Source organism: Mauremys reevesii, linkage group 26 (assembly GCF_016161935.1).
Source record: "Mauremys reevesii isolate NIE-2019 linkage group 26, ASM1616193v1, whole genome shotgun sequence".
NCBI classification, from domain to species: Eukaryota; Metazoa; Chordata; order Testudines; family Geoemydidae; genus Mauremys; species Mauremys reevesii.
Genome location: NC_052648.1, coordinates 601,015 through 625,107, shown reverse-complemented (window position 1 = coordinate 625,107; position 24,093 = coordinate 601,015). Strand labels below are relative to the sequence as shown.

The following is a 24,093-nucleotide window of genomic DNA, read 5'->3' as shown; positions in this document are numbered from 1 at the left end:
TCCTTTGTCATGGGGGGAATACACCAGACTGTTCAATGTGAATGTAACATTCTCTTCCTTGGGGTAGGAGCCATGTCTTGTGTGTGATGCTCGTCCCCAACTGCTGTTCTGTGCTTTACAGATAATAAAAAGGGTATGCAGTGTTCATTATAACAAACCTGACCCCTGGCTGCTATGTCTCTTTGCCCAGGTGGGAGAGGAGGCCCAGATCGCAGTGAAGTCAACGTGTCCATGTAATTTCACTCTACATTACGAAGTTGCATCGCGAGGTAATATTGTCCTTTCAGGGCTGCAGCCTGGTAACATCACACAGCAAAGGAGCAAAAGAGCCACATTCCCCTTTGATAAGAACATCCATGTCACTCATTTCCCAGGAACAGGTCAGTAGCTAAAATCTTAACCTAGCAACAAAAGTGCTAATCCTCCCCCTTATCTAGAATGAGGGCTTCCCTCTTAGTGAAGACAAACCTGCTTAATGTTAAGCCCCTTAGCTGTTCCTTGCTCATGCTAAAGGGCACAGAATGAATGTGTGGAAGGGTGCACATTAAATTTTATGCACACTTTGACATATAAAGTTCTTTTACTGTAAATGGTAAATCTGCTCTTACCCTAATATCGCTTAGGGCATGGGATATGCTGTGCCTGGCAGGGCTGGGGTGGTAGGGATAGGACTTCTAGGCCTGGTCGCGCTCAGATGGAAGGAAGGACACCAGACCTGGTAGTGCTGGGAGGGAAAGTGACCAGGAATTCTGGGCCTAGTAGCAATTGGAGATATGGAGGGGTGCAGGGAAAAGGATGCTGGCACTGGTAGTATGTGAGTGGAAAGAGATGCTGGGTTTGGTAATGCTCAGGGCAGGATGGGGGAAGTGTAACACTGAGGGGTTTTCAAAATGGAGAGAGGTAAATCGTGGTGTCCCCCAGGGATCTGTACTGGGACCAGTGCTGTTTAACATATTCATAAATGATCTGGAAAAAGGGGTAAACAGTGAGGTGTCAAAATTTGCAGAGGATACAAAATTACTCAAGATAGTTAAGTCCAAAGCAGGCTGCAAAGAATTACAGAGGGATTTCACAAAACTTGGTGACTGGGCATCAAAATGGCAGATGAAATAAATGCAAAGTAATGCACATTGGAAAATATAGACCCAATGATGCATACAAAGCGATGGGGACTAAATTACCTGGTACCACTGAAGAAAGAGATCTTGGAGTTATGGATACTTCTCTGAAAACATCTGCTTAATGTGCAGCGGCAGTCAAAAAAGCTAACAATGTTAGAAACCATTAGGAAAGGGATAATAAGACAGAAAATATCATAATTCCACTATATGAATCCATGGTACACCCCCACCTTGAATACTGCATGCAGTTCTGATCACCCTATCTCAAAAAAGATATATTAGAATTGGAAAAGGTAAAGAGAAGGGCAACAAAAATTATTTAGGGGTATGAAACAGCTTCCATATGAGGAGAGACTAAGAAGACTGGGACTTTTCGGCTTGGAAAAGAGATGACTAACAGGGAATATGATAGAGGTCTAAAAAATCATGAATGGTGTGGAAAAAGTGGATAAGGAAGTGTTCTTTACCCGCTCATGTAACACAAGAACCAGGAGTCACCCAATGAAATTAATAGGCAGCAAGTTTAAAACACACATAAGGAATTATTTCTTCACACAATGCACAGGCAACCTGTGGAACTCGTTACCAGGGGATGTTGTGAAGGCCAAAAGTATAGCTGGGTTAAAAAAAGAATTAGATAAGTTCATGGAAGATAAGTTTGTCAGTGGCTATTAGCCAAGATGCTCAGGGATGCAACCCCATGCTCTCGGTGTCCTTAGCCTGTAACTGCCAGAAGCTGGGAGTGGACAGCAGGGGATGGATCACTCAATAATCACCCTGTTCTGTTCATTCCTTCTGAAGCATCTGGCATTGACCACTGTCGGAAGACAGGATACTGGGCTAGATGGACCATTGGTCTGACTCAGTATTGCCGTTCTTATGGGGCAGGAGGCACAGAGGGATGTTGTGGATGTGGGAGGGGGCACAGATGAATGCTGGGCCTGGTAGCACTTGGCTGGGGAGAAGAATACTGAGCCTGGTAGTATGTTGAGATGGGACATGGACAGATGCCGGACCTGGTAGCAGATGGGCACTGCAGGGGAGGACACCAGGTCAGGTAGTACTCGTGGGTGGGGGACACTGCCTTTGACAAATAACTATGTGCTTTGTACAATTTGTCATTTAGCACCTACCAACCCCCCTGCAACGGAGGTTGAAGTCTGCATGACCTTCCTCCATTTCATGGTGGCTCACAGCATGGCTCCTCTGGGCCGTCTCTTGGTGTATTACGTCAGGGAGAATGGAGAAGGGGTCACAGACAGTCTGCAATTCACTGTCAAGTCCTCCTTTGAAAACCAGGTATCAGCAGCACTGCCAGTGAAGAGGAGAGGATGGCCTCTCTTGTTACTCTTTGTAGTTTTGTCATCTAAACATTGTATGAGATAATGAGGGTTTTATTTAAATACCTAGGTTTCAGTGGCACTTTCAGCAAATGAGACAAGGCCTGGTGATGTTGTGAACCTCAAAGTTAAAGCCGTGAAGGGAAGCTGTGTCTGCATTGCCACGGTGGATAAGAGCGTCTACCTTCTCAAGACAGGTTTTCAGCTGACATCTGCCCAGGTGAGAGAGAGCTCAAGGCTCTATCTTGTTCTTTCTGGGCACTCCCACCTGTCCACTCAATGAACAGGGAGCTGCAGTGAAGCACAATGTACTTAGGGATGTGATGGCAACTTCTCTCCTCTCTGTTCAGGTTTTCCAGGAGCTGGCAGAGTATGATGTTTCTGATGCCTTTGGGGCTCCCAAGGAAGAAGGGCATTTCTGGTGGCCAGGCATGTCCTCACGCAGACGCCGCCGCTCCTCTGTCTTTCCCTGGCACTGGGATATCACCAAAGATGCCCGCTTTGCATTTACAGTAAGAAGCATCCATCTGTGCTCTTGCTCTGATTTCTCTGTCAACTGTCTGTGTGATGCAGTCACATTGTTAAAGAACAACCACCTCCATTTGCATAAGATTATTTGGCATCTTAGGCCAGACTTTCAAAAGAGCTCAGTACATTAGGTCTGGGCCACAAGTGTCATAATGGGAGCTGTTGAGTGCTGATCTTTTTTTTTTTTAAATCTGACCCACAGAGAGTATAGCAATGAGTGCTATGTATATAGATGCTTAGAGAGAGAGCGGCAGTAACAATTAGCAGAACTTCCTGCTCTGTAAAGGAGAGTCTTTTTAAGAAAAATTTTCCTGAAGTTTGCTAATGTTTGAATTAGAAAAGGAATGAAGGTGCAGACCTATGGGTATCTTCTAACTAAATATTTTAAGATAAGCTTGCTCATGATAAGCACTAATCAGTATGAGGTCTGTTGGGGCCTATTCTCCTGCTGACTTAGAGTGATGGCATAATGACTCCCCATAATAACTTCTGGTGGGAAATGTACATGCCCCTTGACATAATGAGATGTGATCCTGTTCATAAAAACATGCCCGACTGTGCTACTCTGCCCACTATAGAACAAGAAGAGAGAAATTAAATTCTGATAAATCCTACCCGTCTCTAGACAGGGGAGTCAGGTCTTGGTGTAAACCATTCACAGAGATCATCTAAATTTTGTAAGGGGCTCCACTGTTAGCCTCCTGGGTTCCCATTTCTGCCGTCCCTATTATGGTTACACATAGTCTCATCCTTGCCTATATCTCTGCTCTCATTCCTTTACCTCCAGGGGTGCTGGAACAAATTGTATAGTGGGGGTGCTGAGAGCCATTGAACCAAACTGTAAACCCTGTATATGATGGAAACTACTTCAAACCAACACCCCTAGTTTTCAGCACCTATGTACCTCCCTCCCCCAAATCCTGCTCCTTGCTCCCTGTGGTCATCCTAACTCTCTTGGCTTCCTGCTCCTTTTGTCTCCTTTCCACATGCTTGGTTTAATGGCTTTTGTTGTGCTGTCCTTACCCTCAACAGTCTCCTGCCCTATCCACCAACACGTTTTCCCTTTCTTACCCACCAGCTCATTTCTAATCCTTTCTTTACACCTGCTTCTGGAGGAATCCACTCTTGTTTTTCTTTCCCTAAACTGTTCTTTCTTGTCTTCCTCTCCTTTTTCCTCTCCAGGGTGTATGGTCTTGGGGTAGGGCCCATGTACGTGCTTGTAAATTGCTATGTATGCTTATGGAGCTATATAAATTATTTTAAATAATAATCAGATCTAAAAGAGAACAAAGCATGTGTTTCCTTTGGTGCCTGGATACAGGAGGAGATGTATCTCAAGGTCACAGCCACAGGTCACATGCTGGGTTATCTTAAAAATAAATGCACAAAAGTAAGTAGAGCTGACAGACAGTTTTCTCATCCCCTTTGTTTTTTATTGTAAAACTATGTGGGCAGCTTCTGTTCTGCCTGGTGTCCCTAATGGAACTGGGTTTGTGATATCTGGGATGAGAGTCTCCTGGTAACTAAGAGGGTGGGGTAGAGACAGAACAATTTGGGAGTTTTTAAACTCCTGCCATGACCAGTGATTAAACTTTCTAGAGCAGAAAGGAAATATAGATGTATGTATATCTCCTAATATGTGTATGTATGTGTATATGTATATATGTATGTATATATATAAAACCTAGCCATGTTTAATTTTTCATCTACAGTTACTTGAAAATCATACATACACCTCCTTCTGTTAGATATTTGTAAAATGCATTTTCCAAACATTCCCAGAACTCTCTGGGAAATCTGCTTCCCTCCATGTCCATCTCCTCCCTCCTCCCAAAAAAGTTGCCAGCCATTTTTATTTTCCATAAAACTTTAAAAAAAAATTAAAATTAGTTTTCCTCTGTAAATACTTTGGACAAGCTGATGCCATTTGGGAAAGTTCACAGTTGTGCATGCTGAATGTTTCTTTATTGTTGGGTTGTTGTTTTTTGTTGTTGTCTAGGAAACTGGTTTGGTTGTGATGACTGATTTAGTCAGTCTAAACCACAGACAGAATGGAGGCATGTATACAGATGAGGCCGTGCCAGCCTTTCAGCCTCACACTGGGACACTGGTAGCTACCATGCATTCTAAGATTGTACCCAGGTAACATTCTGTAAGGTTTTGTGTGTGTTTGTAATTCACACTGAGTACAATATTTCTCACAGCTCTGTTTTTCAGGAAACTCCTCAGGTTAGTCAAAGGGAAAGAAAATTGTGAGAGTGTCCAGAAAGACCTAACAGAACTAGGTAACTGGACAACACAGTGGTAGATGGACTTCAGCATAGACCCGTACAAAGTAATGCACCTTGGAAAGACCTGTTAAACTCTTTGCACACACTGACTGGCTGCATTAATAGTCACTTAGGAAAGACAACTCAACATCATTCTGGACAGTGGGGACAGATGACAGCTCGGTATGCAGTGGGTAATTAAAGCAAACGAGATGCCAGACTGTATGAAGAAGGGATAAGGGAGTAATACAGAAAGTATGATAATACTGTAAATTGACAGTATGTCCTCTTGGATGCTGCACTAAATGCTGATCCCCTCATATCAAAATAGCTTCAGGAGACTCAGAAAACATCCAGAGGATGATAATGGAAGCAGTTAGAGGCATCAGGGGAAGGAAGAAAGAAGGAGACTGTACAATGCGAGGATGCAGAGACAAGGACTAGTCAGTGTGGCAAGGGAAGGGCTAGAGGAGATATGGGAGTGGAATATAAAATAGTAACTACTACAAAATAGGCCAGTTTGAGGGAGCCTGTCTGCCCCCTTTACATAACCTAAGAAAAAGAGGATGATCGTTGACATTAAAAGATACGTGTTATTTCTCTTCTTTCAGCCTCTTTGCCTGGGGATTGGGGTAATTGTACAAAAGAACTCACAATTTATTCTGAGCTAATGGTTTTATATATTTTATTCTTATACCCAGAATGTTTTGATAGGTACATTGTTATATTTGAAAATAAATAAAGAAGTGTGTGTGTATATACACATAAATATCTATATGTATTTCCAAATATAACAATGTACCTATATATAATATGTACAGAAGACCCAGATTCAATTCCCTGCTTCTCCGCAGACTTCATGTGTAGCCTTGGGTATGTCATTTAGCCTCTCTGTTCCTCAGTTCCCATCTGTGAAATGGGGATTCACAGGGGAATTGTGGGGATAAATACATTACAGATTGTGAAGCACTATGAGATCTACTGGTGAAAAGTGCTGTATAAAGAGAGAAGTATTATTTATTATTTTAAATAATATCCTACTAGTGGACCCTTGGTTTGTCTAATTGTGGTGATTACATGCTCCTGGGTCAAGACATGAGCTGTATTCAAGTGATATAATTAATTTCTTTATTCTTTTCTTGTAACCCTCTGTCTCATTAAAATAGTTTATTGCTGAAGATTTATTTCTTGTCTTAGAGCAGAGAAGAAAAAAAGAACATTCTTCCCTGAAACATGGATTTGGCACTGCCTCAATGTCAGGTATCTATGGGGAACTTTTCTGCTGGTATCCAGTGGTTTGTGCAGAATCCTGTGAAGATTTTAGTTCACCTGGAGAATAATGTCCCTACATGACAGTCTCTGCCTCACATAACCCTTTAAAACCAACTAAGTGCTGCAACCATATCCTCTGACTTTTACCGTACTTTCCTCAGAATCTATTCTTTATAACAGAATCTATTCTTGAAGCTTATTCCCACACCTGAAATCATAGGGGGAGGGATAGCTCAGTAGTTTGAGCATTGGCCTGCTAAACCCAGTGTTGTGAGTTCAATCATTGAGGGGGCCGTTTAGGGAACTGGGGTAAAAATCTGTCTGGGGATTGGTCCTGCTTTGAGCAGGGGGTTGGACTAGATGACCTCCTGAGGTCCCTTTCAACTCTGATACTCTATGAACTGTCTGCAACAGCACTGTCTTCCCCATAGCAACTCACCATGGTGTCATAAACAGAGGATTCTAACTGCAGAGAGGGCACAGGAACAGCAACCACCAGCTGCCATGTACACTTCCAGCTTTTGCTCACTCAGTGCTAGTGGCCAGACTGACTTGCAGATACACCTGGGATTTAATCTCTAGTGAAATCTACTAGTTAAACACATGACACTATTTGTTGGCTAATAACATCTCTGTGCAGGGGTGGCTCCAGGCCCCAGCATGCCAAGCGCGTGCTTGGGGCGGCATGCCACAGGAGGCGCTCTGCCGGTCACCGGGAGGGCGGCAGGCAGCTCCGGTGGACCTCCCACAGGCGTGCCTGTGGAGGGACCGCTGGTCCCAAAGCTGCGGGACCAGCGGACCCTCCGCAGGCACGCCTGCAGGAGGTTCACCGGAGCCGCCTGCCGCCCTCCCAGCGACCGGCAGAGCGCCCCCTGCGGCATGCCGCCCTGCTTGGGGCAGCGAAATGTCTAGAGCCGCCCCTGTCTCTGTGGATCGTGCATGTGGATTGTTCACTATCAAGTTGTGCTGCACTTGTCAAAATGCTGTCTGTGAGGCACTGGTGGCCTGAAGAACACTTTGCTGGTGATCTGCAGAGAGTTACTGGATCACAAGGTAGTAGGTCTTTGTTTTAATTTGTTAACCTGTGTTAAAATAAAGCTAAAAACGCATTAAGTACTCCCCTAGTATTAATTCCTCATGTGAACAATTGCTGCAGTTGCCACAGGAATGTTATGCAAATGTGAATGTGAGGAGAGATGGTCTGCGTTATTGTTAATGGGGTGAGAGGTTTCCACAAGACAAGCTCTCTACTAGGATGTGGTCCATCCTATCAGGATGCTGGAGTAGTGTGAGACATCCTTCAAAATGTGGGCAGCACTGAGCATCTCTAAGGAGGAAATAAGTATTGTCTATGAAGCCTAATTCAAGAAAATTCCTCTGCCCATCTACCGGGATGTGCAGGGTCACAGAAGGTCATTTTTCAAAGCTCCCATGGATTACTGTGACAAGGAGCCCAAATTGATGTTTGTTTTTATTTTTGATACTTTCTGTGTGTGATGTGTTGAGATATCACCTGGACAGCTGTGTCTCTAAAGTTGTTGCTCAATATTGCGAAGCACTAGTGAGCGCTCAACATTGATTTGGCGTGTCAACAAAGCCCCTCCTTTCACTTTCCATTTTGTGTAGGGGTATCCCCAAAATAATCTAAACTCATTGCCTAGTAGATTACAGCCTGTTTCTGGCACAACCAGTGCCACAAAAATTAATAAATAGATGACTAATCCCTCCCAGAGGCAGCAAAGCTTGGGATAGGAAATGTGAGGCAGATTTTCAAAGGCTTCTCCAAATTTGCAAGTAAACTTCACTCCCAGTAAATATTTATAAATTAAATTTGACAGGAATTTGCAGCAAGTGTATTCAAATCTTCAATTGAGCGTGAAATATGCTTTGTAAAAATACACAAAGAATTCCAGAAGTGCCTGTTTGCCCAAGCCTGCTGAAACCCAGTTAGTTATAAGTGGGAGATTGTGGAATAAAACATTGCAGATTGCATTTTCTCCCCCTCATTTCACTATAAATAACCAAGTCGAACATTGTCTGATTTTCACTTCCTTGAATATTAAGAATTTTTTCTTCTATCATTTATAATTAAAATATAAACTTCTTAAAAAAGAAACAATGTCTAATGTCAACTTCCCAAACCGATTCTAAAAATTCCTAGAGCCTAGTTGAAGTGTCTAATGGCTGGAAATATGTGTATACCTTGGCCCCTCGCCCAGAAGAGTAAGTGCCCTCATGTGTGAAAATAATATGTTAATGCTGGTTATGGGCTGAAATCCCAGTGGAAAGAACATCAGCTGCAACAAATTGTCTGGTTAAAGAGACTGGAATGTTGCCAGCTCTGAAGCTGGGATGCACTTCCGCTGATTCTCCAGGGTTATGGTTTATGTTGCAGGTACCAACTTTCCAGCTCTTATTATGGTTTCAAACCTTTCATTAGATGTTAAGAAAATAATGTGCTTGAAAGAGGTTAAAATAATATGGAGCTGCTGAGCCAAGTGAATTTCCCAGGCTCTGAATAATAGGAAGGTCCCTGTACTATTCTCTGTAACTTGATCTGGAGAGCTGTCTTCACAGGACAGGGCACTAGAGACTGGCTGACCATAGCACACAGGATTACCAAGGACACACTGAATCTAGGTTTTCTTGATCCATTTGTTTTGTGTTAATGTTTCCCTGTTGGGATTTCCATAGAGGCTCCATGTCTGCAAAATGCTGAGGGGATCTGCACAGCAGGTTAAGCTTCTTTCACTCCACACATCTGTAATTTTTCATTGATTGTTCAGTTCAGCGTTGTTCTTGTTTCTTTGGGTACCTAATTCTATTGTGAAATGTGGCAAATATGATCATATTATTTAACTCATTTAACAGGCCAATATTTTACTGGCACCATCAGTTAGGTTACCATTTAAATATTTCTGATAACTAATGGATAAAAATAAATATTTACACAAATATTACTATATTAAAGAACAAAACTATCCAATCAGCAGCTTTAATCAAGAGATAATCTCTCATTCCATTTTACAATATCTTTTTGGATTTGGCTGCTTTTTAAGAGCTGCGTGGTCAGTGCAACTGGTTTAAGTGTCTGCTTAAGAACGCAAAGAACTCATCTGATTTAGGGCTTTTATTGGACCTTTGTTTCTCTCTCTCTCTCTCTCTCTCTCTCTTTCTTCAATGGCAATTTCATGACTGCAACAAATAGAAAAGTAACCTGAAATCTGTTTGTAGCCTTGGTCACTTGTGTAACACTCATTAGCTAATCCAGTTCCAGGCACTTCCCAATCCCATTAATTGCTGGTTCTTTTCTGAAATGAAATGTTTCTTTCTTTTGAAATAAAGATAATTTTAAACACCCAAATTAATGCAAAGCCCAATTTAACTTTTAATACTTGGAGTCATACAAACCAATACACAATACTCTGCCTCATTTCCTAACTGTGGTGTTAACACAGCATCATAACAAACGACTTAAACACTGTTTATAAGGAACATATTAAAATACATGCTTCATCAGATTTAAAACTTGACTAGCCCATGCGGAATAGGAGAGTGTTTAACTTGTTATACTTAAGTCTTTTAGGGGATATCCCCAGTGAATCAGCAGGTATCATGTTGTGAGAAGGCAGCATGATATGCGGAGGAGACCACCTGTGCTTATTCTGGGATCTCTCTCACTCTTTCTCCTAGTAACATGCCAGCTGAGATGTAGGTTCTTCTCATAAGGTGCTAGAACTAGCAGCATGTGCATCAGGCTCTGGGAAGGAAATAAGAACTCTAGAGAGAGCCTCCTTCAGTGTATATTTGTAATGGCACCAATCATCCTGCTAACAGCCATGAAATAGCTTTTGTTCTTGCTTTAGAAGAAACTGTCTGTCTGCCCTTTCAGTCATGGCCAAAGCTCCTTTGTGGAAGAAAGGGAGTGAATGCTGCAGGATGATGTTGAATCCTGATTTTAACAAAGCATGAAGAATGTTAGATGGCAGAATATTGGGACAGACGCACTGTGATATACACAGACACAGTTCCCAATGTGGCACTGTACATAGCAAGTACAACAGGTTCCAACAAAGACTACTTTTATTTCACTATTTGTTGGATAAACCAACTTACTCCTTCTCTTTCTTACTTAATACAGACCTTTGCCTCTAAGGAAAGTGATTCTATTGCCAGGGAGCAAATGCCTGTAAAGCTTTTAATCCAGGAAGGATTTAGAAGTTAGATGCCATGTTACCAACTGTACTGCATACTAGCGAGTAACTGCTCACCTGCGCCATGTACGTACAGTTCTTGGTTACAGCAGAGGTCCCAAAAGAGCTGACCTCTAGCAAAAGGAGAATCCAGCTTTGCAGCCTTTGATCTCCTGGTGTACAAAGCATAGCTGAAAGCCCTGACACTCCTGAGTCATATATTATACTATATTATAAGCTTGGATTGGGAGAGAATTCCCCAAAGTGTTTAGCTTTGTGAGCTTGAGCTGTGTTCAAATGTATCTCACTCAGCTGGACAGCCCAAGTTATTCCTTTATTCTTTTTGGCAGTGATGTATCAGGAGAAGCACAGCTGCATGTGGAAGTGCCTGACTCAATCACTACATGGATAACAGAGGCTGTGGGTCTGTCTGAGAAGAAAGGGCTGGGACTTGCCAAACAAACAGAACTGAAGACATTTAAACCTTTCTTCATCGATTTCACCCTGCCCTATCATGTCATCCGTGGGGAGCAGACCAAAATCCCGCTGACTGTCTACAATTACCTGGCTGTCTGCATAGAGGTAACAGCATCTTTTCTCCCTTGTTTTTTTTTTTTTAAACTCATTGCCAAGACACTGAATTTGGTTCTGTCATCAAGGATCATGTTCTATGCATGATGATTGCAGATTCATGGTCAGTAAGGCATTTGGATGCCATGAAGATGAGTGCAATATACATACTGAGAGAGAAGAATGTATTAGTTTGTACTATTAGTGAAAGTAGCTGCTTTATTTTATTTACTTTTGACAAATGCAACATCCTGAATGGTCCTTCCAATACTTTAAAACCCAAATAGTGGAAAAGTCTTTGGTAAACTATCAGAAAATTCCCATTGAAGCATGGGGAAGAGCTTGATTCTTAGTTAGAAAATTGCTTTAAGTAGTTTACCAGAGATGAGATGCCTGCTACGGATGGACATCTGAGGAGCTTTCTTTCCTAAACATACTCTTTCTGGCTCCAGTGCTCTTCTACAATCATAAGCCAGATATAGATGGTTAGATTTATAAATGAACATACACAAATAAAGTCAACATACATTCTTTTACATTTTATAGAGTCACTGCACTGAAGCTAAATCTGCCGTTTAACTCTCCTCTGAGAAATACATTTGATTATTGTGACATATATGTTATGTGTTTGTTAAACATGCTGTGATATTTGGGTTTTGTGTCAGTTTGTCATTATTACTAGTCTGATTTACATCAAATGCAATTAAATAATTGTTTTCACAGGTTCATGTGAAGATTTCAGTTCCAAAAGGTATAAAGTTTGTTGGACATCCTGGGAAACACCATCTGACAAGAAAGAAGTGTGTGGCCCCTGGAAAGGCCAAACCCACCTCCATAGTCTTATCCTTCAGTGAGCTTGGACTAAGCAACATCACAGGTACTTTAGAGTTATAAACCCTTCTGTGCTGGAGTGCCTGCACACACATGAATTTTGCAAAGCATTCTCCTTCTCCTCACTGCAGAATATCCCCTCAGCTTGAGAGCTAGCTGAATCATTCACTGTGAATAATACTTCCTGCAGATTTAGCCCTTTTTTCCTGTTAGTGAGCGGATCCCAATTTTCTACAAATGGATCCTACATAATCTGATGAGGTTCAACAAGGGCAAGTGCAGAGTCCTGCACTTAGGACGGAAGAATCCCATGCACTGCTACAGACTAGGAACCAAATGGCTAGGCAGCAGTTCTGCAGAAAAGGACTTAGAGGTTACAGTAGACGAGAAGCTGGATATGAGTCGACAGTGTGCCCTTGTTGCCAAGAAGGCTGATGGCATTTTGGGCTGTATAAGTAGGGGCATTGCCAGCAGATTGAGGGACGTGATCATTCCCCTTTATTCGGCATTGGTGAGGCCTCATCTGGAGTACTGTGTCCAGTTTTGGGCCCCATGCTACAAGAAGGGTGTGGAAAAATTGGAAAGAGTCCAGCAGAGAGCAACAAAAATGATTAGGAGGCTGGAGCACATGACTTATGAGGAGAGGCTGAGGGAACTGGGCTTGTTTAGTCTGCAGAAGAGAGAATGAGGGAGGATTTGATAGCTGCTTTCAACTACCTGAAAGGGCGTTCCAAAGAGGATGGATCTAGACTGTTCTCAGTGGTACTAGGTGACAGAACAAGGAGTAATGGTCTCAAGTTGCAGTGGGGGAGGTTTAGGTTGGATATTAGGAAAAACTTTTTCACTAGGAGGGTGGTGAAGCACTGGAATGGGTTCCTAGGGAGGTGGTGGAATCTCCTTCCTTAGAGGTTTTTAAGGTCAGGCTTGACAAAGCCCTGGCTGGAATGATTTAGTTGGGGATTGGTCCTGCTTTGAGTAGGTGATTGGACTAGATGACCTCCGCAGGTGCCTTCCAACCCTGATATTCTATTCTATGCAGGGCCATCCAGATGGGGGGGCAAGTGGGGCAATTTTCCCCGGGCCCCGCAGGGGCCCCCACAGAAGTTTTTCGGTCCCCCTGGAGCAGGGTCCTTCACTTGCTCTGGGGGCCCCAGAAAACTCTCGCGGGGCCCGGGCCCCCGGAGCGTCTTCCGCTTTGGGTCTTCGGCAGCAATTCGGTGGCGAGGGGTCCTTCCACTCCGGGACCTGCTGCCGAAGTGCCCCGAAGACCCGCGGCAGGGGGTCCTTCCGCCCCAGGACCCGCCACCGAAGTGCCGTGTCTTCGGCAGCAATTCGGCGGCAGGGGCTCCCCACTGCTGAAGACCCCAGGCCCTCTGAATCCTCTGGGTAGCCCTGATTCTATGATTCTATTATAAGGATTCACTGAGGAGTTTGTGAGAACAAACTTCTAGCTATTCCCTTTTACTTCACTCTTTGTTATTTGTGATTGTGATCACCTGTTGTGTTGCATAGTTACTGATTGTATGACTGAAAATTTAAAATAGGAGACTAATAAATAATCCACAATCCTATACACCCATTCAGGCAAATAATCGTTGGTGCGAAAATTCATGAATCTTTTATAATTAGTAAAGACTTTCCCCAATACCCAGAGGTTGTCCAAATATTTATGGACTGAGAATAATATGACCCCACAACTAATAATGACTTTTATTTATAGAACATTTGTTGTGACCTCTACTCAGTTTAGAGTAATCCTGAATAGAAAAGTGTTTTAACCTGTTGAAGATCCTGCTACATTTAAATCTCTGATTCCTCTTTTCTTTCTTTTACTTAGCAAAAGCATTTGCTTATGGTGGAACAAACTGCTGCCAGGATGGGATGCAGATCCTAAAGAATGGCAAGCACTCAGAGGACAATTACTTGGACAAAAGGACCCCAGTTGGGATAGACTATGTCCGTAGTAGTGTTATTATTGAGGTAAGAGGACATGATTCCATAACAATTCAGGAAAAAAACTAGGTGTCACTGGACAGTTCAGTGAAACTTTTAGTTTAGTCAAAACTAAATGGATTATAAGGAACTTCAGGGCAAAGTGATTTAGCAAAGCCAGGTGTGACCGAGCCGCACAATGACAGATGAGATTAATTTAAGACCTGTTTTTGAGTACCAATTGATCAAATTGTTCCTTTAGATGTGGATTATCTTGTATTTTTCTACTATTATTATTATATTACTGCAGTGCTGAGACCTTGCAACTGAGAATGAGACCTCATTGTGCTGGGTGTAAGAGACAGACTCTGCCTCAAACATTTTACAACATAGAATATGGGAGAAATGAAAGATTATTATCCACATTTTTTAGAAGAGATTAAGTGACTTGCTCAATATCACACGGGGAGTTTATGGCAGATTTGAGCCCAGGCCTCCTGAGTTCCAATCCAGTGCTTTAACCACAAGGCTGTCCATTCTCTCCAGTCTGCACTGAATTTAATCTATCACTCTGCTAACCTGTAGCCTAGTTTTGTTAGGTCATAGAATCATAGAGCTGAAAGGGACCTCGAGAGGTCATCTAGTCCAGTCCCCTGTACTATAAGTATTTGCAGGACTAAGTATTATCTAGACCATCCCTGACAGGTGTTTCTCTAACCCGCTCTTAAAATTCTCCAATGATGAAGATTCCACAACCTCCCTAGGCAATTTATTCCAGTGCTTAACCATTCTGACAGTTAGGAAGTTTTTCCTAATGTCCAACCTAAACTGCCCTCGCTGCAATTTAAGCCCATTGCTTCTTGTCCTGTCTTCAGAGGTTAAGAACAATTTTTCTCCCTCCTCCTTGTAACAACCTTTTATGTACTTGAAAACTGTTATGTCCCCTCTCAGTCTTCTCATCTCCAGATTAAACAAACCCAATTTTTTCAATCTTCTCTCATAGGTCATGTTTTCTAGACCTTTAATCATTTTTGTTGCTCTTCCTGGGACTTTCTCCAATTTGTCCACATCTTTCCTAAAATGTGGCACCCAGAACTGGACACAATACTCCAGTTGAGGCCTAATCAGCATGGAGTAGAGCGGAAGAATTACTACTTGTATCTTGCTTACAATACTCCTGCTAATACATCCCAGAATTATGTTTTCTTTTTTTGCAAAGCATTACACTGTTGACTCATATTTAGTTTGTGATCCACTATGACCCCCAGATTCCTTTCCGCAGTACTCCTTCCTAGGCAGTCATTTCCCATTTTGTATGTGTGCAAGTGATTGTTCCTTCCTAAGTGGAATACTTTGCATTTGTCCTTATTGAATTTCATCATATTTACTTCAGATGATTTCTCCAGTTTGTCCAGATCATTTTTAATTTTAATCCTGTCTTCCAAAGCACTTGCAACCCCTCCCAGCTTGGTATTGTCCGCAAACTTTATAAGTGTGCTCTCTATGCCATTATCTTAATCATTGATGAAGATATTGAACAAAACCAGACCCAGAACCGATCCCTGCGGGACCCCATTCATTATGCCCTTCAAGCATGACTGTGAACTACTGATACCTACTCTCTGGGAATGATTTTCCAACCAGTTATGCACCCACCTTATAGTAGCTCCATCGAGGTTGTATTTCCCTAGTTTGTTTATGAGAAGGTCATGTGAGACAGTATCAAAAGCCTTACTAAAGTCAAGATATACCACATCTACCACTTCCTCCCATCCATAAGGCTTGTTACCCTGTCAAAGAAAGCTATTGGGTTGGTTTGACATGATTTGTTTTTGACAAATCCATGCTGACTATTATTTATCACCTTATTATCTTCTAGGTGTTTGCAAATTGATTGCTTAATTATTTGCTCCATTATCTTTCCGGGTACAGAAGTTAAGATGACTGGTCTGTAATTCCCTGGGTTGTCCTTATTTCCCTTTTTATAGATGGGCACTGTATTTGCCCTTTTCCAGTCTTCTGGAATGTCTCCTGTCTTCCATGACTTTTCAAAGATAATTGCTAATGTCTCAAATATCTCCTCAGTCCTTGAGTATTCTAGGATGCATTTCATCAGGCCCTGGTGATTTGAAGACATCTAACTTGTCTAAGTAATTTTTGACTTGTTCTTTCCCTATTTTAGACTCTAATCCTACCTCATTTTCACAGGCATTCACTATTTTAGACATCCCATCAGCACTGAAAACTGAAACAAAGAAGTCATTAAGCACCTCTGCCATTCCCACATTTTCTGTTATTGTCTTTCCCCACTCATTGAGTAACGGGCCTACTCTGTCCTTGGTCTTCCTCTTGCTTCTAATGTATTTGTAGAGTGTTTTCTTGTTTCCTTTTATGTCCCTAGCTAGTTTGATCTCCTTTTGTGCCTTGGCTTTTCTAATTTTGTCCCTATATACTTGTGTTCGTTATTTATATTCATCCTTTGTAGTTGGACCGAGTTTCCACTTTTTGTAGGACTCTTTTTTGAATTTTAGATCATTGAAGATCTCCTGGTCCAAGATCTCCCTTTATAGTTTCTCACAATCCTCTTTAATCTTTACTAATTTAAGTAATTGTGTGTCACCTGCAAAATTTTGCCACCTGGTTGTTCACCTACTTTTCAAGATCATTAAAGAATATGTAAAATAACTCTAGTCCTAGTACAAATATGGGAGGCATCCCCCGAGAACCTCATTCCACACTGGAAATATCATGTATTTCTTTATTTTTTAGCTCTTTAAACATTTTGTAATTTATAATAGAACTTCGCCTCTCTCCACCAATTTACTTAGTTTCCTTAATAGATTCTTGTGGGGGAATTCATCAAAAGAAATCTGTATCTACTGATTTTTCTTTATCTGTTATTCTGCTGAGTCTATCAAATATTTATAACAGGCTGGATGAGGTATGATTTTCCTTTACAGAAGCTGTGCTGGTTTGCCTCTCTTATGTCATATTATCTAGGTATCTTTTAAATCTCTTTAATTACTGTTTCAGCTACCTTACATAGACATGAAGTAAAGCACACTGGGCTGACATTCCCAGGGTCACCCTTAGCACCTTTTTAACAACAGATAAAACACTCACTATCCTTCAATATGGTAGATGACTTTAATGATTGAAAATATATTTTTTGTTTGCAGCTCAGCCACTAAGTAAAATTCTGAAGCTTTAATGCCTGAAGTTAAGTGCCTAAATCCATACTTAGGTACATTTGAAAGCAATGAAGAGTCGTAGTGTGTCTTCATGATAACAATTCCAGTGAAATGTCATATTCTATAATGTATAATGGGCCTTTAATGCTATATGGCACCAGAACTTTATTTTGTGTATTTATAACTAAAACTAAATGGTGGTTGCTGTTAATCCAAGTTAATCCTTATTTTCCTAATGGATTTCTGCCTTTGTATAGCCAGAGGGATTATCCAGAGAATATACCTACAGTGTGTTCTTCTGCCCCAATGGTAAGTTTGTGATTTGAATACAATATGACAAGGTTTGGTTTTTTTCCACAATTTAAATTATAAATAGAAACATGTTGCTTTACCCCTGGAAAAACTTCATTTGTTTCCCTCTTTTCAGTAGGAAAATCAGTAAAATTTATATCCCATCTATGGCTGATCGGTTTACAGCATGTACATCAAGCTATTGATATAAAGGGTCTTTCATACCTGGCTAGCTAACTATGGACAATATTAATTGGCCAAATGCTATATGCAAATAAAAAGTGAACTTCCCTTTCTTTTTAAAACTGGCTAAGTGTTTTGCACAGTGGACCACAACTGTCGCTAAATTAGTCTGTAGTATATTTTTAGTTGATTTTTTTTAATTCAGATCCAAAGTCAGAGTATCCCTTCTGTCTGATTCAGATAAATTGGATTTGGCTACAGTACATAATTATGATTTGGCTTCTGCTAAACATGGAGTCTTCTTGACCATTTCAATTGGGAATTGAGAAATCATGTATAGACTTCGCAAGAAATATACCTGGATTGTTTGAACTAACAAGTCCTAATTCTATATAGGAAGGAATGCAAGAAAGTGGAGGTTAGGAAGAGACACTCCTATCTACTCTGCTAGTTTGATTTGTGAGGCACTGGAGTGACAAACACATACTGATACATTATGCAGCACAAAGTCCCATGTGTTTGAAGTTCTGTCTTGGGCTAAGTGGGTTTTTATTAACAATTTTGTGACCACCTAACTTAACATCAACATCTAATTCTGACAATATTCCATTATTTTTTTGACTAGAGAAAATTCACATTTCTACACCTAACAAATATGAGTACCAGTATATGCAGAAGCCTGCCCGGATGACTCATTTTGACATTGCAGTGAAAGCACACAATGATGCTCATTTTGCCTTGTCCTCTGGCCCACATGACATGGCAGAGATGGCTGAGATTGTCATTGGTGGGCATCAAAATGCTAAAACATGGATTTCTACTAGTAAAATGGGTGAGCCAGTTGTCAGCACAGACACAGCTGGCATCCTCTCTTGGGATGAATTCAGGAGCTTCTGGATCAGCTGGAAAAATGGAATTATTCAGGTAGTGAATTTGGCTGTGTGACAACAGCCTTATGATCTCTTTCTTCCTTAACCAGACTGAGAGTACTCTGAGTGTATATATGGCACATTTTCATTAGCCATGTTATAGAAAGAAAGAGCCTAATTTCTGTTCCTTTTCTATGTTAAATTTTTATTGGGCAGTTTATATGAGAGCACTTGATTGTATTGCAAAATGTTTTTCTTTGTCATGCAGTGCCCTGGGCACCTCAGCTTTAAAAATTATTGTTATTAAGTGTATTAAAAGAATTTGCTCCTGGGGAACACAGGTCCAGCTGGTCAGTACTGATGGGAGACCAGTGGGAAATAACTTGCTAATATCTCCTTAATTTCCAATTAAATCCAGTGGAGTTTGGCTGGTTTATGTAATGTTCTCATGATGCAACTACAGGTTTAAGCCACTGACTCCAAGGGCACATACAATAGATTTCCAAATTTAACAAGAGAGGCAGTTTTGACTTGCATGTTCCTCCTGGAATTGGATGGTTTGCTTGTTCCTTTCAGGTTGGCTATGGTACTCAGATGCTAAATGAATCCATTATTGTGGAGTGGGCCATCCCCAAACAGCCCGAGGTGAAGTACATTGGCTTCTCCACGGGCTGGGGCTCAATGGGAGAGTTTAAAATCTGGAGAAAAGAAGAGACTGATGAAAATCACAATGAAGCATTTACTCTTGGAGTTCCCCACAATGTGATCCCTGGATCAGAAAGAGCTACTGCCTCAATAATAGGTACCAACTAAAAGGGACTGGGGGTTAATAAAGATAGATGCTACAAGCTAATATTTAAAAGTAATATGAACCATGTAGGATAGTCATAACCACTTATAATGAAAAGAATATTACTTTCTGGGATGTGGAATGGTTTGCCTTTCAGTTGCTGGTTTGAACCCAGTTGAGGTTGACAGTGACTGAAAGTTGACATCTGATGGTTCTTCAGTAGCCTCTATGGAAAGAGATGACAGTACCCAGTGGACATGTATGGACAAAATCATCACAGTCACAAGTTGCACTAACCAGCTCTCTTGTTGATGGTCTTAGCTGGTTAGCCAAGGAGTTAATGAGCCCTGAAGATTGAAATTTCCTCTCTACTCCAAGGGAAACCCTGCATGGCTAAGACTGAGGATCTCTGGGGGTTCCAATTTTATATTAAGGTTTAGTGTTCCTGTAAGTGTGTATCTGATGAAAACCAGTGGGCTTAATTGGGTTTGTGCCATTATAGTTGTGAGTAGAACCTTCATCAGCCATTCAGGTTCTTCCTTCCTCAGTTTTGTACATTTAGAAAATAAAATTAAACAATGAGACAACATGGAGAGAGAAGTTAAATATAGTGTAGAGGTACTGAATGTGTGTCTCATTGTTTTAATCAGGCGATGTAATGGGCCCTACGCTTAACAACTTGGACAATCTTCTACGATTACCATTTGGATGTGGAGAGCAGAACATGATCCATTTTGCTCCCAATATCTTTGTCCTAAAATATCTCCAGAAAACCAAACAGCTCAGCCCTGAGGTGGAGAGCGAAGCCACAGATTACCTGGTGCAAGGTACTTCCTCAGACTCATAGGTCTTTTCTGTCTACAGTCTATCAGTAGTCTAGGCCAACAGAGCATATTACTAGTTTAACATTGTCCTGTCTAGCCTGAAATATCCTGAGTGATGGGGCTCACACCATTTCCCTGTGGAGATTATCATATAGCCTCATAGATATCAGCCTATATTTTCCCTTCTTAATTACTCCTAGTTATACATTCTTTTACTCTCGTAAATATTTTCTTTCTCTCCTAGTTGTTTACAGCCTTCAGATACTTGTGCAAGGTTATTGTATTTCCATTAGTCATTGCTTAGCCAAGCTGCATGTATTTAGTTTTTTTAATCTTTTTTTCTAAATCAATCCTTCTAGGCCTCCAACCATTTCTGTTGTTCTTTGAACTCCCTCCAATTTGTCAATATCTTCTTAGTTACAATTTGTCCAGAACCAAATTAGTATCCCAGGAGCAGTCATTCCAGAGCCATATGGAGAGGGTCTGTCCCCACCCTATTCAATGTCAGGTCATTTCTGTGTGTGTGTAGCCTAAAGCAATCTGCTTTTTCAAGTGTTTTCTCTCTCTGCATTCAAATAGGAAGGGTGGTTTGTACAGGATGGTTTGTAGCTACACAAAGCAAGGCTCCCAGGAACAGGGAAGAATTACAAGAAAATTATTAAAAACAAGAATGATCCACAAGGGGATGGACATGGGCTGCCTTGTGCATGACTCAGACAATAGCCATGTTATGGAATCATAGAATATCAGGGTTGGAAGGGACCTCAGGAGGTCATCTAGTCCAACCCCCTACTCAAAGCAGGACCAATCCCTAGACATATTTTTACCCCAGTTCCCTAAATGGCCCCCTCAAGGATTGAACTCACAACGCTGAGTTTAGAAGGTCAAGACTCAAACCACTGAGCTATCCCTCTCCCCAGTTATATGTGACAGGGTTAACTGGGATTCCTCAGAATAAGTAATAATAACCCTGTACCCATCAGCAAGAGCCCTATGTTATTTGCCTTTAGGGACTGGGCCAGAATTATTTCACTTGGTAGTTTGTTGTGCTCTCTGCTTGCCCTCAAAGTTAGAGCATTTTCTAATAGCCAAGCTCAGTTTCTCATTTTTAATAATATACAGTTTTAATTTACAACCTTTCAAGGGTTTGGGCTTCAAATTCAGCATGTTAATTTACCTCCATAGAGGAAATCCCACAAGGCTATAAACCTTCCTGTGTTCTCTGGGACCCTTGCCAAGTAGCAGGTTCTGATGGAGAAAGCCCTTGTCCTGCTTTCTGAAGGCCTTTGCACCTTACTGAGCAAGAAAACTTTCTTTTGCCACTAAAATCCATCCATCAAAGAGCAAAATCATAGAACTTGTTATCACTTGCAGTTCCCAGCTCCATTCCTTAATCCTCAGTGCTGTGCTGGGCTTCTTGGTAAAATTTCTACCTTACCACATCAGAGTTCTTAAAAACACAGATGAACTGTCTCATTTTTGAACCTCTCCAGACTGTAAAAAGGGATGCATAGAAAATGTAAGAACAAGCATTCATAAGAGCAAGCAAGATGTGAAATGGCTCAGGAGAGAGGTCTAACAAGCAAAGAAAAATAAATGTAAGAGTAACAGCCAAGGAAAGTGTAAGAAGAGTGACATACAGAAACTTACCACTGGCTACCAGCAAAATGAATCTGAATTGATTGTTTCCAACATGACACAATCTGGTGATGAAGAGATACAATTTACTGCTGAAAAGTATCTGAGGCTTATGTAAGGAAGATCTCACTATAAAGGAAAAGTCAAATTTAATGCAGCAGCTATTGCTGGTCTGAGAAGAACATCTTTCTGTTTGGTTTCTGGGTGTGAAAAGGCTTCACCTGCCTCCTGCAAGCTACAGAATTACTGAAGAATTCTGAAGGCAGTGACTTTGTGTAGTATTGTCAGTGAATATGTGTATTGACTTAGCTGTCTAGATGCACAGAATTACAGGCCAAATCCTACCACTAGCTTGCCTTAGTCTCTTGTCTGTGTCTGCACTCAAAGTTGAGGTTGGTGGATAGAACGGCTCCAGCAGTGGTTGGAGAGCTGTTTGTAAACCTCCTTGCCAACTCTGTGACCCCACTTATCATGGTAATGACTTTTTTCAGCAGAGTACCTTTTAGCCCAAATAGGCCAGTTTAAGCAGGGCTTGAATGCAGAACTTGTATCTGATGTGAACTTAGGCCTGATCTACACCACAGTTAGGGTGATGAAAGGCAGCTTACCTCGACTTAACTATGTAAGTGTCTACATTAAAATTTTGCTCACACCGACATAACTACCATGCTACGCCGACTTAATAACTCCAGCTCCACGAGAGGCATAGAGTCAATGTCACTGTAGTTAGGTCACCAAAGTGTCAGACCATATCTACACGTACAGCAATGCAGTGGTGCAGCTCTCCTGCCAGAATAAAAAAAAATCCTGCGAGTGGCATAAACTGTGTCGGCATGAGAAGCTCTCCCACCAGCATAGTACTGTGCACATTGGCGCTTATGTCAGTGTACCTTATGTCGCTCCCGGAGGTGGATTATTCACACCCCTGAGCGACATAATTTTTGCCTACATAAGTGGTAGTGTAGACATAGCCTCAATGTAGATGCTGCGTTGCTTACATCAACTGTTACTGGTTTTCAGAAGCCATCTTGCAATGCCCTGCATTGACGTGACAGTTGGTACAAGTGCTTGTGATGAGGACATTCACCGCCCACTCATGGAGGATAGGTCCATCAATGGCTATTAGCCAGGATAGGCAGGGATGAAAAAACATGCTCTGAAGTGTCCCTAGCCTCTGTTTGCCAGAAGCTGGGAATGGGTGATGGGATTGATCAGAAACAGCCTTCAGAGCTTGAAGACTCTTTCTTTTCCTGTTTTGGCCATTACTAATATAGAGCACTCCTAAATCAAACTAGATGCTCCACCCAATATTGAAGTCTTGGCATTCGGAGACTCAATCACTTGCCAGGGTGACCTTGGGGTAAATGTGGTTACCTCACCCCCTGTTCTCAGAAGTATCTGTACTGTCCTCTGATTCTTTAATTTTCTTCACCATTCCTGTTGTCCCTTTAGGGCTCCACAAATGAAATAATGTAAACTTGGATTTATGTATTTGAATATTAATGTGATAACCCCAGATTCTAGTTTTGGTTGCTCCCAGAGTCTCTCTCTTTCACCAAACTGGGTTCTTCCCCTAAGGCTACTGTTGCATTATCTTTCTCTGGAACGAGTGGATTTTATTCTCCTACTTTTATCCATATATCCTCTGAACCTCTAGTCAAAGCTTTTCACTTTTTGAGCATAATTAACTTCTAGGAATTAATTTGTTTTCTATTTTACAAACTCACCCAGCTCTGCTCTCTCTAAAAGGGAAATTGGGGACAACCACTGATAGGAGGTTGTACTGCTGCCTGTAACTGCAGAGGTCAGCAAAGCTACTCAGTCTCTGGAAATGAAAAATTAATCCATTCTCATAAAGATGTCATGCAGCAGGGAATAAAAAGTCTATTTATGGGTCAGAGAATTAGCCAGGCTCCAAATGTCTCTGTGTCATATAGCCTCGTACACGTTTGACACATCTCCATATCAGAAATGGCCGTTCTGAAGGATTTAGATCCAATGGACATTTAAAATCCTTGCCAAAATTACTGTGTATTGGGGTTTCCACATTATAGAGACTTGCCCCAGTTTTATTAGCACTGATGGTTCATGATTACAAGGCAAGTAAGTTTGGTAAAAGATGAATTCCATCCATTATAGCTAAAATGCTAATCCATCTTTATCTTTGGCATTTGAAGGATATTCACATAAGGAGCACTTGTACATTAAGGTGACCTCTCTAAATGGATGCATCCTGAAATGGGCCCCCGG

General features: G+C 41.5%; 1 protein-coding gene across 18 annotated transcripts in view; it reads left to right on the top strand.

Moving 5' to 3' along the window:
- The window catches only part of CPAMD8 (C3 and PZP like alpha-2-macroglobulin domain containing 8), a 122,797-nt gene that overhangs the window by 25,720 nt on the left and 72,984 nt on the right, over positions 1–24,093 (top strand). For 17 of the 18 annotated variants that reach the window (XR_005591398.1, XR_005591393.1, XR_005591394.1 and 14 more), the window contains exons 14-26: positions 191–380; positions 2,248–2,420; positions 2,532–2,681; positions 2,812–2,973; positions 4,989–5,131; positions 6,457–6,519; positions 11,075–11,306; positions 12,018–12,171; positions 13,963–14,105; positions 17,506–17,557; positions 18,348–18,646; positions 19,168–19,393; positions 20,032–20,208. Coding sequence is in view for 9 of the 18 variants with exons in the window: in XM_039515400.1 (XP_039371334.1) it covers positions 191–380; positions 2,248–2,420; positions 2,532–2,681; positions 2,812–2,973; positions 4,989–5,131; positions 6,457–6,519; positions 11,075–11,306; positions 12,018–12,171; positions 13,963–14,105; positions 17,506–17,557; positions 18,348–18,646; positions 19,168–19,393; positions 20,032–20,208 (2,164 nt within the window). In the remaining 9 variants the exon portion in view is untranslated. The remainder of the gene's footprint in view (positions 1–190; positions 381–2,247; positions 2,421–2,531; positions 2,682–2,811; positions 2,974–4,988; positions 5,132–6,456; positions 6,520–11,074; positions 11,307–12,017; positions 12,172–13,962; positions 14,106–17,505; positions 17,558–18,347; positions 18,647–19,167; positions 19,394–20,031; positions 20,209–24,093) is intronic. The other variant, XM_039515401.1, reaches the window with a different exon arrangement.